Below are 19836 nucleotides of genomic sequence, written 5' to 3' on the forward strand. Positions count from 1 at the left end.
ACAAACACTCCTGATCCACCTCAAAACCACTAGACCAATGTCTGAGGCCAGTTGTTGTATTCAAGAGATTAAGTGTGCAGTGAAAGATACAATTTTCAAGAGGTCCTTCTGCAGCACTTATATCACGCTGCATTGAAAACCAGGTCTTGTTGAACTGTTACAAACATCAAGCTGACAGGGTAATTGATTTCACAGTGCAACCTGGGGTGTTATTTTCCTCTCAACTCAGACTGTCCGGGTCCTTTCATTCTCCTCTCTTTGTCCCCCAAATCTGAGATTTGGCCTGAGAGAGAGAGCAAGAAAAAGCACCACCTTCCTTTATCTCTGCCTCTTTCTGTTTTCTCCATCCGTCCAGACCTCTAATAGCAGGGTAGGCTAACTGAGCGAGTAACGGGCCAGGGTTACCCCAGCGACCCGAACAGCAGGGGAGGAGGGAAGAAAGAGGAGGGGAAAAAAGACAGAGAGAGACAAGAGGGAGAAAAGGTTGCTTGTTATTGGTGCCAAGAGTTCATTCGTCCGGGTCTTTTAACACCACCTGATCTCATTCTGACAAACCATGACAAGACAGAGAAAGTCAAGAAAGATTTGGAAGTACATGTATATAATTCTAATCCAGAGAATGAGTGAGAGTGAATTTTAGCCACTGACTAAAATTCAATGCACAGTGCACAGTGAGCTGTTTTCTTTTCACTTATTGACTCCTGCTGCAGTTCACTGTTAAGTCTAATGTAGCTCTGTCTGCTGCAACCCTTTCTCTGCTTCAGCTCCTCCAATCTGCACAAATACGCCACCTGGAGGTGACGCCAACATTCAATTTCAGCCTTCAGAACGCAACGATTACTGAGGATTAACACAAATTTAACTACCAGGCAGACAGAGAGAGACAAATAAGTAGACAGACAGACAGATGGAAATGGACAATCCCACAACATTCCCTCTGTGCAAAGCACACTTCGGCACGTCTGTCAAGGTCCTCAGGCCTTAATGTTATTACATAACAGGCACTGCCCCCACCTCCCCAGCAACCCACTCCTCAGCTGCCCAGTCAGACCAGTGGACGTGGATGTCAGGCCAAGGCCTAATCTCCTGCATCCCCACCTTGAAACCAGCAAATGATAACTGTCAAGCACCAGAAAGCTTCAGAGAAACGTCTCCCTGACAGCTTTACACAGACCGGCCACACAGCAGCAAAGAAGCCAAGTATTGTCTATATGATTGCATTTGTGTTGTTCCATCGCCTTTTTCTGCGGGCGCTGGACGAGTCTCCATCAAGCCCCGAGGCTTTGGAACAACCTGCCAACTCACTGTCCTCCTTTATATCTATGGTTAAGGAGGGTTTTGATTTTTCAAGGCCAATACTGCAAATGCTTTTCGACTACAGCTATTGAAAGTCAAAAATGTGCAAGTCTCTTCTTTTCAGCGTAGTCCATGAGGAGAGTAATAATCTTGAATATCAAAGTGGTCATATGTCTCCTCAAATGTCTCATTAAAGGAAGACGGCACTGACTGGCAAATAGCAACCGTCTGATATGACAAAACAAACCATCATCATAACATACTCTTAGGTTGGTCTAACCAGTGACAATAAATAATGGAAAATCAAGTATGACTGAGAGAAAGGGAAACAAAAGAAATGTCTTTTGGGTTGACGGAAAGGCAAACTGGGTGAATAAATCAAAACTGAGGAAAGAGCACAAGCTATGGGGAATATCAAATCTAAAATCAAACCATTATGGACAGAGGACAGGAGTGGAAAAAGGGACGAGGAACGAAAGCGACAGACAATGTCCATCTCAACTTATGATGGAGAGGCTCCTGTCGCTACAGAGATGGGTGCTAGGGACAGGTACCCAATCACGGCAGGCGGAGGATGGTTTGTGATGGTGGAAAACGAAAAAGGGGAACAGGAGTAGAAGGGTGGAAAGGAGGAGGGAGTCAGGCAGATATGATGGGGGGAAATAATGGTGACAATGACCTGTCTTTGTCACCGGGAACACTGAAATATTGATCGCATGCGTGCATGCGTGTGTGCATATGGAAAAACAGCAGCACCACTGGGATTTTCTGTGTACAGTGTGTCTGGGTTGACATACAGTATGTGTGAATGTTAGTTTTACCTGCAATCTGACTCGATACATCTCCTTTGGGCTCCTTAGGGAGGGATCCATCTGTAGGCACACACAAAAGAAGAGAAAATATTAACATGGGGATTTTCGGAATTAGAACCTGTCCAGGTTGTACCCCGACGTCAGCTGAGATTGGCTCCAGTCTCGAAACAAATCTGGCATATTTAGGAGAATGATACAAATGAATGTGTGCAATTTAGTGCAGATCCAAATTAAAATCCAGATCTAGTGAATTTGAATGTGGGTTCATTCTAACTTTCAATGTGATGGTCATAAAACTAAATTGGACAGATTCAAAATGTTGGCGCGATACTGGCACAAAATACAAAGTCCAGGGATCATCAAAGACATTGCAGTTCATCCTTAGGGAGACATGAACAGTCTGAACCAAATTTGAATGTCAATCCAGCTGAGCGTGGTTGAGACATTGCTATTTGGGCTAGTGTGGCTAAAAAAGACAATAAGACTTAAGACTTGTAACAACCAAGGGAAGACGGTGCCGTTGGTCCAGTACAAACAAAGCTGAGGCTTTCAGAGTAAGGTTTTCACATTAAATAAAGCCCGATGGAAAACTTCAACATTGGCTTTATCAGTAAAGCATAAAACCAAACCAAAATTGTCTCACTCGCAGGAAAAACTTTGGTTTATGACAAACACAGTTGAAATTTTCAGAAATCTGAGCGCAACTAATGAAACAAAAGGCTACTGCTTGTCTCAGCCATGTTATGGTCTGCTTACACTGGGCCAGTGCATCCAGGAGTCACTTTCTCATCACTATACAACTCATGACCCTGGCCCGCTGGTCTCCCAGCCAATACTACAATTGGCCTATTGATCCAGCCTATAGCCAGTGTGTGAGAGAGAAGCTGCTGCTGTGACTGAGGGTAAGATGCAGTCAGTGTCATGTGCTGTCGACATGTAAACAGGCTGGACGCTCGACTGGTTGACTCAGTGACACATGTTCCTTCTGTTCTGACTCAGGCTAACTCCTTCCTGTTTAAGCTCACGTAGTTCTGCATTAAAGCAGACAGCAGCTGGTGGTTGCACTGAATACGTGATCTGTACTGAAAGTCTAATTTCTATATATTTAGACCTATACTGCATGTACATTTTCTCCATTCTACAATGTAGACTTCCACAAGCTAAAGAGCACTGCGGAAAAGAAACATGTAAACACACTCTGATAATGTTACACACCTATAAAGAGGCTCAGTTATGACACATTTCATGGTTAAATGGAATTACCACACTATTATTTACTGTGAAATCCCTTGAATCAAGATTTCACTAAAAAGGTCTGTGTTATGAATTTGTGGATTGTTATTAAATTCTGGTTTGAGTCGACTGATATAGCAATATACATTGTTTTGTTGATACAAAACCTTTTGTTTCAAATGCCCTATTGTTTATTTCCACATAGTGTGTCACAAATTACACTCTTTATGGCAATATTATATGTGGAAAAGCAGGCAGGAAATTTGCATTAGGGTACCGAAATCTAATATGGAGGAGAAACAACGTGACAAAAGAATAGCCAAGATGAAATAAGGAGACACTGCTGTCCAATGGACGTGGTTAAGGTGTGAAAAGTCTTGGGACAGCCCAGAAAAAATTATTTCACTATACAACAGACTCACAAACCTAGTTTACCACCGATGCAACATCCATGTCAAACAGTAGGCTACATAGAGAGCCTATGGATGAGAGTCTCTAAAGTAAAGTTAAGTGCTCTGAAAAGACCTCAAACTCAAAAACGATATGCAACGATATGTATTGTTGTGTAGACATTAAAATGGATAGTTTTAATGTCTACATTTATTTATTATTTTGGTCATATTGCACAGCTCTATTACAGTCCCACCGTTACTGTACTAGGTTGTAAACAGCAGCTAAGAGTAATAGCAGTGACAGCTGAGAGTTTCAATTAAGTAATTGCTTGAGAACCTACAAGAGTGAAGATCTAATTAAAGTAATGGTGCTCTTTAGATTTCAGTTGACTATCACTCTTGCTCACCTGCTTTCAGTTGCAAACACACAGGACAGTGATCATTCAACTTACGCCATGTTCACATCATACTGCATTAATAGATGGGAAAGATTCCCACTGCTTGCATGACTGCTGAGTTGGTTCTATGAGGATTAAAATACTCAAGCTGTGGTTACGCTTGACGGATTGTCACCGTGTGCGCCAACTGTGATGTTGACACGGCAACTCTCCCTACTTGCGCTTGAGGCGTGGTGACTCATTGAAGTTTTCTCCTAAACGATTGGTGTCGCCGCTGAGAAAAATACACCACACCACCAGGAAAAAGCTTAGCAAGAGGAGGAAACACCAACAGAACAGTTTTGACACCAGCTGGTTTCCTCCGGGAGCACATCTGCTTCTTTGCCTTGACAAACCAGTCGGTTTTCTTTCCAAAATTTCCTTTTGAAAAATGGGATTTAGTTTATGCTACAACTCGATGTGATATCCCCGAAAGGTGCTGCGTCAGCCACACGGGCGAACCAATGATGCCCACAGGAAGAAGACTCTAGTTTACCATGAAGCAATGTTTCAGTCTGCTGTGTACCAAGAAAATGATAATGAAGGAGAAACTCATCGCCAACAGGACGATCTTTCCAAAGATGTACAACTCTGCCATGAAGGGGTACAAAGACTGTGCAAACTCTCGGTGTTGAATATGACCTCATACTTTTTGTTCAATTTCTCAGGCACTTCCACATTGATAACTGCCGAGGCGGATAGATCAAAGCTTTTAGATTTAAAAAAAAGTTTCCCCAGTTATAATTATAACTTGAATGTTTGTTAGCAGTCCCACAAATATGGAAAAAATCAAGACTCTATACCAGGAAGTATTTGACTTGCTAAAAAGCCCTTGAACAAAAAATAGATCTCTTTCCAGCTCCATATGAAACAGCCCATGACCTCTGACCTTCAGCCAGTATCATCATATTAAATGATCCCTGAATGCCATTGTGATATAATTATAAAAGCTGGTTACTTTCTGTAGGGGATGAAAGTGTAAACTACCTCACCCGACGGCTGTGATTTAGCAACACAGAACACATAAAACTGCACACGAGTAAACAGCCAATGCTCGGATTCACAATGAAAAGCTCTCGCACACAAACACAGTGTGGGAAAGCAGAGAGCGGAGCAACGAAGACACACGATGATCTCAAGGGATTTTCTTTAAAGCCTTGTACCTGGGAGAACTTCAGAGAGAATGAATGAGATGAAGGGGAAAGGAGGGGAAAGAGGAGGGAGAGAGAGGGAGAGAGGGACCAAACACCCACATACTTCACATATTTGCAATGCCGAAGATGTCCACTTAAGCCGCAGTGTGCAACAACATAATACCAGACTACAGTAGCGGTTGCCCACAAATTATCACAATCTAAACAATGAGACTTGAAGCCGAGCCAGAAATCAAACACGCATGGACATAAAGGGGATAAGACGTAACTTATGTGTGTATTATAGAGACACAGATACACGTGCATTCTTGAATGGAGGCTTCTTCTCTGAGATGTGGCTATCAGAGCAATGACCACACACCCAAGGCCAACTTTGTTACAGACCATTGTAGGATAAACACACCACTAAAACGTCAGCTGAGCTGTTTGGATAAAGTTAAACAGATGACACACACACCTCCAACAACCATTGAGGAAATGACAAAGCAGAAAAATGCAACTGGCCCAAACCCACAAAACATCCAAACTCCCTTTTCTGTGAAACATGCAAACACTCAGACATATTTAACTTACCTGGACCTCAGCTCTGTTGCACAGTGCCCACACTATATCCTTTACTGGGATCCCTTCCACACACGGCCCTCTCTTATCCCGACACACACTGTTTTCTGTCTCAGAGCCCGCGCTAACATGAGACCACCCTTTCTGTGGGCCCCTGTCTTCCCCTTCTCGGCAGGCACACTCATCGTTTGACTCATACACAAAAAGGAAAGACCCCTATTCATTTAAAAATACCTATTGTCTGGCTCACAACGACTGAAATGAGGTGTGAGGCACAAAAACAATGACCCTGCTGTCAAAGTTGTCGTGCAGAGTGTAGTGATATATATTGTTGTCAGGGTTTGGTCAGCATTTAAATGTCAAGGGCCAAGGGATCAACCATCTGAGCAGATTTTTGCTGCTTGGCACAGATCTGCGTGTGGCATGATAACAATGAGTGAAACTCGGGAGGACGCATAATGAAACGGACAGTGAAAGGGTTTGGTGTTTTTGTTATCTTTGTGTCTGTTTTTGAAGTCAAATGTTCATTGCTGTGGTTATCCACTGCACTACTCAGAGAAAGAAAATGTCTTAGTTGGACAATATGATCGTTAAGCCATTTTCATGTCTGGAAAATTAGGTCTGGACATTTTCTGGAGTTTGCCTTTCACATGTAAAGAATGCAGCAGCAGATTTTCCAGGTCAGACACGTTCACAACAACTGGAAAATCGAAACAGTACATTCAGTGGCGGGGGAAGCATCTGGATAGATGTAGAAATAGATGTAGAAATTCCGTAGAAAACACGTCTTTGTTTACAGCGCATCGACACCAGCATCGATTCTTAATCAACTAAAGTTCTCAAATCTAATTTTCCAGTTGACATCTTCGTCTGTGTCTTCACATGTATGACATCACCTGATATATTTGTATTCTATTGTTTTTTTTCAGTTTAAAGTCTGTCATTTATTAGAATTGTCACCAACACACCCACGCTTTCATTTTTAACTTTATCCTGCTGTATTCTCTCATGGGCCCACTCGGTCATTTTACTACGGCCTGGTAGGAAACGTTTTGGAAAACGTGTGGCAAAACTGACTAACTTTGCGTACTCACACACAGCCACTGTGGAAACCTTCAGGAAAATGACTGGTGTTGAGTGCATGTGTGAAAGCAGTGTTACTGTCATATGGCTTTCTGTGGATTTAAGAGTCTCTGCAGTTGGTGCTCTTTCCTTTGTTTGTTCAGCCATGATGTTCGTCACTGCTCTGCCAGCCTTCGCTACAGGAAGAAAAAAAGTCCCCCTCATTTTCTTACTCTCATCTAAACAGATTATTCTACTTAGTTACCTTGCACAACCTCACAATGGATAGTTTATCAGAATGTAGGTCACCGGCACCTAAATATCTTCCTTAAATACATCTGATTTTAAAGAGGGGGAAAAAATAACTTAACATGGTTAAACTCTGGGAGGATACTACAGTATATCGTTAGTGGGATCTTGTGGTAGTTAAAAGTAAACTAATCAGAAAGTTAATCAGAGGCTTACCTTCATCTGATTCCATCCATCTTCTACCAAAACATAGCCGCAGCGTAAACATGATCCCCATGAGATTAAAACCCTAAGTTTATAAGAGTAAATTGTATCCTTAACACCAGCGTCTACTTCGGTATGACACTCATAGTGCTTGTATATAAAAAGATGAACTGTGCAGAGATCAACTACCTAGCCAGTTCTTCTTCATTCCATACAAAGGTGAAAAGTTGGCCTGTAAACCCAAGTACTTTTACCAACACTCGGCTGAATCAAAACTATGTCTCGAATACATAAATCTACCAATAAATCTATAATCAAAACAAAGTTGATGAGCAGGAGCAGAGAAAATATATGACATGTAGAACAGTTTATTCATCAAACCAGTAATCCTCCGTCCTGAGGCTCAAGAGAGCTTTCCAAGAGTGCCAGCTGCCTTCAAAATAAACTACTCTAATCGCCTTCTTTATTGTATTAACTTTTGATTCTGTTCTGAATGTGTGTATAATTCACCATCACTAGCCTCCACTTCAAAAGCATGGTGAGAATGATGCTTGATAAACTTGCCTGTCTCTATCAGTCCCGTACCTACATGTTTTATATGATTGTGTGGGTGCGTTCGGCTGACAGGTTGTGTCCTGGTCTTATTGGTTATCATATCATTTAGTAAATTTTTCCTGTTTTATCTTCTATTCACGGCCTTATCTACACTACTGGGGATATTCTATTGAACGGATATTTTCTCCCTCCGTTATAGAAAAAAGTCTCCGTCCACGTGATCTTCATTTTACAAAATATCGCCGTCCAGAGGAGACCACAAACGCAACTACAATCACTCAAACAAGCATGCCAGGCCAGTAGGTGGCGATAAAGTCTACATCAAAGACCCATCAAATACCAGGGAAGAAAGTTGTGGTCCAAGTGATATTGGGTGCGACAGATGCACGTGAATGCTGGTAATGTAGAGCACTGATGCTAAATTTAGTTGCAAACTTGTAATAAGACCTATAGCAGTTCTAACCAAACTTAGAGAAACCGCTATATATGTTGTTGTGGTTTCTGGTGCACTCTCATTACATAAAGCAACAGAGGGCATGCACAAAGTAAACTGTCACCATTGTTTCCCAAACGTTCTGTTTTACATATACACACAGAAACCAGAGGGTTTTTTTATTTGCACTTTGGACGGCATTTGTTTAAATCTTGTTTTAGTGACTAAAAATGCTGTTGGCGTGTGGACCAGAGGCCCAAACACAGGGGGGAAGTTCATTTCACAAAATATCCGCATCAGTGTGGACAGGGCATTCATTTTCTAATTCCTAATTCTTCTATACAATTAACCAAAATTATTCAAATATGAAATAATTAAGATCAGTGTATATGATGGAATAGAGGCATTAATATGTGGCAGAGGTCACCAAATTTGGGCTTGTACGACCCAAACTACTCCATATCCTTGTGGGCATCCGACATTATTGTTTTCTGCTCTCGCCTGTGATACCAGGTGCTAAAATGTCCCCATTAAATACTGTAGCCAGGATGAATAAGCCTGTCGCCGCACTAAAGATCAGGACCATTGCTTTAGACTGTTTCCTATGGCCCTCAGGGACCCCATCAATGACCTCAGTAGTCTGTAGCCTTTTCTTTTATCACACACAAAAGGCCACTGACTGTGATGTTTACAGCGGATCGATTCCTCTCAGTTACTGGCCCTTAACAGGAGAGAAAGGGGGAAAGTGAGAAGTAGAGGACAAGAGACAGAAAGAGAAAGTGAGTAAGACGGGGAAGGCAACAGTGAGATAGCAGTTTTGAATGCACTGGAGACCCAAAGAAAAAAAAGGAGTACAATGGTCTTTCAGGACTTGTCCTAGTTCGGCTCACTCATTCTCTGTCTCTTTCTACTCTCTAAATCGGAGCAGCGACCATTCTGACAAATCTTTCACACTGATCCTAATCAATTGCAAGCCACTTCAATTATTTTATAGACTTCTTTCAGTAACCAGTAGAAGCTCTGTTAACACAGCTTAGCACACACATCTACACTTCTCTTCATTATCTCTCCAAGGTCTCGCTCTCTCTCTCTCTCTCCATCGCTGAAATTTCACAGCTCCTCCTGTTCTCTCTCCTCCACCTGCACAGAGTAGATTTTCTTTATTTCCCTCGAACAGGACAATAACGCCATTCACTCACTCCCGAGGCTTATTGTTTATGCTCCTCTTACAAGAATGCGTAGAGAAAATCTGCACAAGTGAGTTCACGGTCACTTGCAACCTGCACTCATCTCCCACTCCCCTCCAACCTACCTCCCGTCTTCTCCTTTATCTCCATCTCCGCTTCTCCATTTTTCCTCTTTGCCCCCTCAACTCTCTCTCTCTCTCTCTCCTTGTAGCTTGTTTTAAGAAAGAAGCAGCCGGGCGGCAAATTTTCCCCAAGCTCACACCAATTAGCTATCACGCCGGAGAAATTACAGAACGAGAGCACAGTAGATGAGGAAAAAGTGGGACAGGCTCCTTTTTATAAACACAGAGAGGCGAGAGGTTCGCGTGTGTGTGTGTGTGTGTGTGTGTGTGTGTATGTGTATGTGTGTGTGTGTTGTATATGACTTGTTCCTAAGAGGGGAATTAAAGAAGAACCAAAAACTTTTTAATTTATAAATGTAACAAATAACCTCAAACTTATTTTCCCTGGCTAATGGACTAAAAGAGTATAACTGACTTAAAAAAAAATTATGGTAAATTATGGTAAAACAGTTCGAGTGAATGCCAACTCACACTACCCCATTTCACTTCTTATGAACGACTCTGACAATGTTCTTAAATACTTGGTTCCGCTTGACCAGATTCATAAGTATCCTGATGGTTATGTCACTATATGAGCAAACTTCTGCTTTCTCATTTTGGTTTATTTTTCTATGTAGACTGGAGATGCACCGTAATGAATCGGATTGCAGCACGTTAGCTATTCCTGAACTCAATGGCCTACATCAAGATCGTAGACACAGACCATCACTATTAGCACTTATCTGCCGGCCTTTGCCCTTATAGTCCGTATCATGGCGGCCACCTGTGTGTCTGTGTGAGTGGTTCAGGCAGCGATAGTGCAGGCTTCTGCCGACCTGGTTTACAGAGGCCTGCTGGTAAAGACATAACGTAGGTCAGTTGGACAGACATGGTAACTGTTGTTACTATGGTGACAGACTGCAAACCCAGCCTTTTGTGGTGGGCATAAAACACTGAATGCAGCCATTGCATCGAAAGCTGTCCTAACTCAGTACATTGTGCAAAGTTGCAATATCTATGTTTTACATCACTGATATAGCCTAAAATCAGATTTGACCATGTCCTCGTCTGGATAGAAAGACAGTTGTTTTTCTTTAATCTTGCTTATAAAAAAAACAACGAATAAGTAAACAAACCAACAGGCGTGGATACATAACCTGATAAAAGGTCCATTATATAGACCATGTGGACAATATGACTGCTCCCTCAAAGCATCTCAATTGCCTCCTGGTGGCTGGCTGCAATATAAGTCCCACCTCCTCCATGTTAGTGGATGGAACATTGAGCAACTAAAAAAGTCAAAATACAGGTAAAATAGATTTTTCTGTTATTGTAGGTATTTCTTATCACACTGAGGTTTGTTCAGCTATTCATTTTATCCGGTAGTTTGCTTTGAATTGGTTATTTGATGCTATAAAATAAAGGGGTGAAATGTCACGATTAACAACTGAGACCGACTCGCGATTGGTCGAGTATGTTTATTGACAGGACCTTGATACCTTGCATGGAAAGCTGTCCTAACTCAGTACATTGTGCAAAGTTGCAATATCTATGTTTTACATCACTGATTTAGCCTAAAATTACATTTGACCATGTCATCGTCTGGATAGAAAACGGAGCAGAAGCTCAGTACTGTATCGGTACCAACCCGAGTGTGTTCATATCCTTATCAATGTAATCATGTAAGCTATTTTATGGCTTGGATTGGATTGTGTTTGAAGTCCGCTATGACTACTTTGACTATTTTTAAATGGACAGAAATATTAGATCTTTTGCCCTTATTCTGAATAATATTGTGATGATGTTTACATGAGTTGCTAATAGAATATTCAATTCATATTCTTGTTTATATGTTGCAGAGCTTAGCACCGGACTTAAGGCGACAGAGCCTTTTTCGAAACCTGCACCCCCACACTGAAACTTTCTTCCCACACAAATCAGAAATTGCACTGAACTGTCCACATTCAAAATATTACTCAAAACACACCTTTTCAGAATTGCTTTGAATGTTTGATTATAACATGTTTCGTATATTTCAATGTGTGATAATAATTCTAATTGTCATTGTTATAGTCTGATTATGGTTCACGTCAACATTAGGTCCTATTACTTGTTTACACTTGAACCCAGAGCACACATCGTAAAGAAGAAGACTGTTGAATGGCCATGTTGCAAAATGCTGTGAAAATAAGTGACACATTATGTTGTAATAAACTTTTATAGTCCTTCAACCAAGTTATCAAAAAGTATTGTGTTGGCATCAGTAGAGAAATTACATCATGACAATGTTATTGACAAATTTATCAAATTTGTTACAGCTTGTTTGTGTGTGTGTGTGTAACCATGTGAACTGACCTATCACTAATCCAGCTCCCTCTCTCCACCCCTACGCACGAACACACACACACACACACACACACACACACACACACTCACAGTAATCCCAGACAACAAACACCAGATTAGATTAGGTCAACGTGTGTAATCCAATGAATTGTCACCTCTAACATGGCTAATGCTGTTAAAGCTGACATCATCACAACATCACACACCTGTCCTGCTGTCACGCAGCTCTGCTGTCAAACACGTCATCTATATATCATGTGTTTATATTGTATGTTTAAATGAGCAGATTTGTTGTTAAATCTGTTCTTGGCCACTCTGCTTTCCCACACACTCCCTACCCTCTCTGAGCGGGTCTGCAATCTGCTCACTATATTATTAATAACACACTGACTTTCTGGTATCATGACACTGTTTATTTATATATTAATATACATTAATCAGGTTTTACTCTAAGCATTTACATTAATGGCAATCTTATTAAATCAATTTCTGTAATGACCTTACTGCAGCATAGCAAGTCATGCATGGTTAATATTATATATATATACTCTTTTTAAATGCCTCACTAAGCTTGCCCTCTCATTGGTCGGCTGTTTCAGGAAGCTCTCCACACGCTGCCATGTATGGCTAATACTGAGAGAGACAGAACTTGTTTACAGGCATTTCACTGTTGGGGAAGTGAAGGTTGTTCCCTCTGAAATGCAATCTGGTGTTTTTTGTTCTGGTTTAGGGCTTGTATTACTTGTATTACTGTGGTACGCCTAAAAGTTCACGCTGACATCATACATGCTTTGGGCTATGAGCAAAGCAGCGCTCCCATTCATTTTTCCTTCATGGCTTCACCCGCCGTGTTCTGATTGAAAAATTACAGTGTTTTGTCTAGCCACGCATCTGTGGGCTGGCTCATCCGACCATTTTTGCCGTGGACATCGATCTGTCAGGTCAAAACCTTATTGCCTCTCTTACTGTTTTGGTTGTCCCCAAAATCTTAGTTATGTATCAGTAATTTCAAGATGTAAATTAATAACCCGCACTTACATTGTGCAATACAACATTGTAATTGATTCCTTCCTGGTCGGCATTTGTAAGTGAGCTTATCAGATTTTAAGGCGTCGTGAAATTAACTCCTCCAACCTCCATGTGATAGACGTAAACCACTAAACCTGCTTTGGTGCAGACAGGAAACTGTTACTGCCACCATGGGAAATGTACATCTTGGCTCACCTCATGACAATAATTGTGGAAGCATATTGAACAAAGAATAAAATGAAGCAGGCAAAACCAGAGTTTTCACACTGAGAGTAACCATTGTTATGCCAAAGTAAACCTAACCCAGATGACCAGTCCTCACAAGCCCTGCGATATGATACATAGATCAGCAGCTCAGGCCTTGAGCAAGATGATGTATTGTGCCTGCTTGGAATCAGGTTTTCCCCCAACCAACATTTTTCCAGAGAAAGTTGAAGTTACTATTAATTTCCTGAATCATTTAAGCATCTTTCAACTAATTGTTTTGGTTTTCTGACCTACAACATTCCCTTTTTGTTTCACTCTCACATACCTAAAGGTAGGAAAATAGGAATGTGGACAATATGACTGCTCCCTCAAAGCATCTCAATTGCCTCCTGGTGGCTGGCTGCAGTATAAGTCCCACCTCCTCCATGTTAGTGGATGGAAGCATTGAGCAATCAAAAAAGTCAAAATGCAGGTAAAAATTAGATGTTTCTGTTATTGTAGGTATTTCTTATCACACTGAGGTTTGTTCAACTGTTAATTTCAAACTGTAGTTTGCTTTCAATTGTTTTTTTGATGCTATAAAATAAAGGGGTGAAATGATTAACAACTGAGACCGACTCGCGATTGGTTGAGTATGTTTATTGACAGGACCTTGATACTACGGCTCCTTTCCAGGATCACTACTGTGCAGACTTTGGCTTCAAGTGACATCACCAGTGCAAAACGGCAGTGTCTGTTAGATACGTTAGCTTCATTACTGGATAGTGGGAGAAAGTGTCATCCATCTTCAAACAGGCTTTGGTCTTATACTTTAAAAAGTGGTGCTGAAGTGACCCTTCTTAGTATTTTTTGGAAACTAGTCCCTCTTTCGGGCCAGTTTACGAGTGGGCAGGATTTCTGTCTCAGGATGTGGAGTAACAGTGGGTAATTTACAAGTTTATTTGCCAAACATAACATTGAATGTTTTCTTTAAATTCTGGCAAAAAAAGCAAGTACAAGCATTTGTTCTAATTCTGATCTGAAGTTTTAAAGTGAGAGAGAGGGAGAGAGAGAGAGAGAGAGAGAGAGAGAGAGAGAGAGAGAGAGGTCATATCTCTGTGATTAAATGCTAATGATTTACCAAAACTTTGATGGTTCTAACCTGGCCTCCAACAGAATAGAAAGAGGAAACAACAAAATCACAACCCCTACTGAATTCACAGCAGACTGCTTTGTCTGACATCTGTAAATCTGCCTTTAAAATGTAATGTAGCTGCACCTGTCATTATGGATGAGAAAGATTGTGTGTTTACTCAACGACTCGTGGGAAAATTAGGGCAATTTAAATAATTTAGACCGATATTTTCAAAATTTGTCAGCTATTTTCTCTGCAAAAATATGAGAAGGTGACAAACAGAGGTTGTTATTCAGGACATGAAGATAATCCTGTTAAAATAGGGCCAGCAGATTATGGTTAGTTATATTATTTGGAAGAATTCTCTGTCCAAAACAAACAATTTTATGTTGATGAAATCCACTTAAATGTCCATGTTTTCGTCTGTGCCACTAATGGTTTTCGAGTGCCTGAGCTGCTGGTGCTGTTACCATGTGTTTAGTGTTGCATTTATGTTTCATTTTGAGGGATGTTTCCTAACTGAAACATCACATTTTTAATGCCACAATAAACGGAACAGTTGGAGTAGAAAGGATGTGTTTTCATTCCCATGTTTTGGCTTATTCTTCAGGCCATTCTTAAAAGCTTTTTACACAGCCATCCATTTGCCCTCGATTGAAGCCGCCCGGCAAATAAAGGGATAAAATCTCTTAACCATCATCTTTGCCTCCAGCTGGCTTCCATTTATTATTTCTACGCCACTTTTTTGCACAATAGTACATTTTACATAGTTAAAATGGCCAATGGCTGTGGGGAAGCAGGAGCGAAAGTAGTACACTGTAAGCTTAACAATACAAAGACAGGGAGAAGATGAGATGGAGGGGACAGCGACAGGGTCAGTGAGAGCGGCAAATCCGAGACAGCGCTTGTGTGAGTAAGTGTGAAATGCAATTGAGAGGGAACAGCGGCTGCCTATCACAAAGCCCCTTGTACAGGGAACCACATGATGCCTGGGTGTCATAAAGCATTACCCTCGATTACTCAGCCTCAGCTCCTAAAAACTTTCTTCCTTATCCTCAGAGTTCTGTGCTCTGAAGCCCACGTTGAGCCAAATACTAATCCTACAGTCTTTAAGGCCCTGTTCAGACCTGGTAATAACATTTGTCCTCGGATATCCCATCACAAGTGGTAAGCGTTATGTTCGGGACACCTGGCATTAAAATGCGTCCTGAATGTGTCTCCTGTGACCACTTTCAAATCTCATACTCCCACTCTATAGGCAAACAAACACTGAAGTCATTTCTCTCCACCAAGACCAAGTTATGTAGTTTTTACCCGGTCTGATTCTACAGATGTGTCCGATGTCACTGTGTTTGTGTCTGTGTGTCTGCATTAGTGAGCGAGCAAACAAGCAAGAGTAAGAGGTATAGAGAGAGGAGTTAGGATGGCTGAATGAATTTAAGTATCAATAATGTGTTGTTCAGTGTTGATATTGTGGCCGTAGATACAAACAAATCAACCTTTAGACACTGAGAAGCGTAAAAATAAGTTTGATTCATTGTGAAACTACAGCAGGTCAGGGACATCAGGTGACTGGGGTCCTTCATATGTGGCCCAGGACGCTTTTGCGTTCACCCAACCAGAAGATTATGGCCGCATGCGACCCAGACCACTTCTGAATGTGGTTTGGGTTATCTGATCTCAAGCGATTAGGCTGCAAACCTGTACTAAGCCCTGACTACTTGTGATCAGATCACTCAGGACAGACGTTAACACCAGGTCTGAGGAGGGGCTAAGAGTAACACCGTCTAAAGAAGAAACAATCATATAATATGTTTCATTCCACACCTAAACAACTGGTGTAGATTTCATAAAACACTCTTGAACTCTAACTGTAGAAAATGTTGCAAATCGATCAGCAGAACTGCTTCATCATGTGGTAATTTTATTTGTCAGAGTTTTATATGTTGCTGGAATTGGTCGATCACGAACACTCTTCAGTTTCTCAAAATTTCATTTCTGAAATATCAAAAATACTGCTGCTCTGATTTTTACCATTCTTTCTTTAAATCTCTTTCAAACACCCCCCCCCCTCAACTTTACTGAATTACTAAATCGCCGGAGTATCCTTTTAAAATCATAAGTGGGGTGGGGTTGGCAATTGGAGGCTTTGGTTAAAATACCATGTTTCATATAATGTTGGTTGACTTTGACCAACCTGTCAAGTACAAAGGAAAAACAAAATCTATTTTATCAAGACAGCAGCAGCATGAAGGACAACAAACACAGTTTTCATTCATTCATTTCTATTGATCCATGATGCACCAATCATGTGTCCACTTCGATCCCATAACACAGGATGATAAAAAAAAAATCTGCTTTGTACAGCAAAGGGCTTAAGCATTTGCTCTTCGTCTGACTTGGCAGCTTTAAGCCTGGAGGAAACCTTTACTGAGGAACCTCAATCAGTCTCCATCTCCTGGATCAATATCCATTAGTCTCCCAGTGCGTGTGCATGCATGCATGTGTGTGTGTGTGTGAGTGAGTGTGCGTGTTCAGACCTCATCCTGGGTGAATGGGCCTGAGTCATAAATGCAAGCTCCCTGGATCAGATTTCTCTCCGTCTCCTGCTGGTCTGTTTCACTCACTTTCTCACAAACACACTGAAGCTCATTCAAACATACAGACCAACCTTATATACAACATGTTGCCACCTCTAAACATTCATTCATAGCGGCCTGGCACTGCAGACGGCCGTTATTTTCTTTCCCCCACTGTGAATAATACCCTTCACAACCGGCAAGTAATAACTGTATGAAATCAACACTAAATCAGCCTTTTAGTCGTCAGTGTGGTGAGAGATATGTTTGACGCAGAATTGCTTGATGATTGACAACATGCCACAACAAAACTCCCCGCTTCAGAACTCTGAGTCCTGGGTATTAATTCCAGTCTGGAAGACGGGGGGGGGGAGAGAGAGAGAGAGAGAGAGAAAGCTTTTTTTTATTAGTTGTCATTTTGCATCAGGACAGAAGTGCTCAACATGACGCAACAAGAACGAGGGAGGGAGGAAAACATGAAACAGACATTGGCGAATCAATGCTCAGACGGCAGACAGAGAGCAGCGCAGAAAGTAAAGAGGGAGGACATTAGAAAGACAAAGAGGCCAACGCCGAAGGACGGAAAAAAGAGAAGGAGGATGGAGCTGGGGATTGGGGCGGGGGGGCTAGCGTGGCCTGTGGCAAGACACTCAAACCTGTGCATGTCGGAACAAGATTCCCAGATCTATGAGGAGGAAGTTCACAAGCAAAACAAAGAGGAGGGCAGACCGAACGTGACACTCAAGCCTCACAACAAGCATATTATACAAAGCCATTGGTGGGCCATCTAAAGTTAGGCCTACAGTGGTTTCACTACTGAGACGACTGATTCAGGATGTCTCCACTTAGAACTCATCTTGAGTCAATTAGGGTTGAGCTAACGAGTAACTTAACTGATGATTATGTACAATATGAAGTGGAAATCATGCTCAAAATGTGTTATTAATAGCATTTCTGTGTCCCCAGTAGCTACACATTGTTTGGGGACAAAAGATTTGATCGCTTTCGCAATGAATGCAATCTCACTTTTACAGTAAATATCTTGTCTATAGTCATCATTATCTCATGCAGTAGGTGGTCTTGTCAATCACTGTCCTGCTGTGTTCAGCGCCAGGAACTCTGTGGGGGGTAGAACAACACTGTAGCGGCATCTAACACCGAGTACAGACAGCACCTCACGTTTGTGACCGAAGCCCAATCAAGCTGCTTTTAGACATGCACTGGACTCCGCAGTTCTTACGTATTTTCTACATAGGAGGTGTGTGTGTGTGAACGCAGAGGTCCTGTATGAAGACGGCTTCAGTGACACACAACTCAGTCAGATCCGTTTACAATGACAGAAATCTTTGTCTGTGTCTTCTACTTGTATGACTCCTCTTTTTCTCTCTGAGGCATTTGTATTGTTTTTGTTTTTTTGACAGTTTTACATCTGTCTCGTGTTAGAAATGACATCTACAAACCTACTCACTCACGCTGAAACCTCCGTATAACACCTTGTTAATCGCATGTTGTCATTCACATGTTGTCAATAATTGTTGTTCACTTCCAGTAGGCCATGTTCAGCAATGAGTATTCAAAAAAACATAAACTTGGGTAAATGTCAAATTTGTTTTAAGACTGTGGTTAACATTAGAGGAAGTTCAGATTGGGTGAAGGTTTGTTGTGATGTGAGTTACTGTTTGGATGTAGCCAGGACCAGCACTGTGATGACAAAGAATGCTTCAGAGTACAGACTGGCCTGAAATTTTAATTGTATTTGTTTGAAAAACCTGTGATCAGATTTTAAAACTCGTGATTTTAACACGACCAGTGGCAGGAAATGCTCAAACAGGATCCTTCAACTGTGTTTATGTCCTCTACAGACAAATATTTGTATTCATTTCCTCCACATTTTCTACTGCTGCTAAAACAAAAAACATTATCCGTTATTACTCTGAAACAGACAGATAGAGAGTTAATGTGTTGGTTTCAGAATTGTAAATAAAAAGCTACTTCTGTTGGACAAACTAAGACTGCAGCGACAATAACAAAGGGAGACATATCAAAACATTTTAAATCCTACAACAAGTCAGCAACAGATCTGATTAGCAATTAAGCAGAATGGCTGCAGCTATACAGCGTCAACAAAAACACGCACAAAGTGTGGCGGCAAGTGAGTTACAGGATGCCTCTCTCCGCCGAAGAGGAAACCATCAGATTGGCTCAATGCGAATACTGAACTTCCCTCTGTGGCTTTATTATCTCGCTAGACACAGAACCACAGGAGCCAGAAGCTGGATATCAATACTCTGCATTCGCGTCCTTGTTTACACCCCGAACTGCACTTCAAAATCATCTCAGTTCTGCCACAATAATCTCAAACATGACAGTGTGTTAGAACAGTCAGAGGTTTGGCTTTTTGTCTCTCTCTTACATGCCACCGTTTAATATTTTAGTATCACACAACTATGAACTTTCCACCAGGAAAAAAATGAATCACTTATTAAAATCGCTATAAAGAGCAGCTATCAGTAAATGGAGCAACTTGATTAGAACACATACATAAGCAGTAATCTATGAGCCACCAGAGCAAGTGGGGCAGACATGACATCAGGCACTTGATCCAATTCAGTGCCTGCAGTCAGTGAACAGAGCTGCAGGCTTATCTGGCACATCCAAGTGCTGCCCACGGGCTCATCGGCTCCCTCATGTCAGGGACCCACAAACACACAGGCCTTTTGCCTCTCATTCGGCTGTATCACAGAAAGCTCCACTTAAAAAAATGCCCTCTTGATGTATATGTTTATACTGCAAAGAAAATGAACATCTAACAAGCCATCTTAATACTTGCTTTCACATACAATGTCAGCTATGTAGAATAAAACCTAACTATATGTGTCTACAGC

The 19836-nt window shown here is 41.4% G+C and overlaps 1 protein-coding gene across 4 annotated transcripts in view; it reads right to left on the reverse strand.

Annotated features, from left to right (window-relative positions):
* The window catches only part of LOC117770228 (triple functional domain protein-like), a 79861-nt gene that overhangs the window by 58311 nt on the left and 1714 nt on the right, over positions 1 to 19836 (reverse strand). For all 4 annotated transcript variants that reach the window (XR_004615362.1, XR_004615363.1, XM_034599391.1 and 1 more), the window contains exon 2: positions 2118 to 2168. Coding sequence is in view for 2 of the 4 variants with exons in the window: in XM_034599391.1 (XP_034455282.1) it covers positions 2118 to 2168 (51 nt within the window). In the remaining 2 variants the exon portion in view is untranslated. The remainder of the gene's footprint in view (positions 1 to 2117; positions 2169 to 19836) is intronic.

The sequence above is a fragment of the Hippoglossus hippoglossus genome, chromosome 11, assembly GCF_009819705.1.
Source record: "Hippoglossus hippoglossus isolate fHipHip1 chromosome 11, fHipHip1.pri, whole genome shotgun sequence".
In the NCBI taxonomy this organism is placed as follows: domain Eukaryota; kingdom Metazoa; phylum Chordata; class Actinopteri; order Pleuronectiformes; family Pleuronectidae; genus Hippoglossus; species Hippoglossus hippoglossus.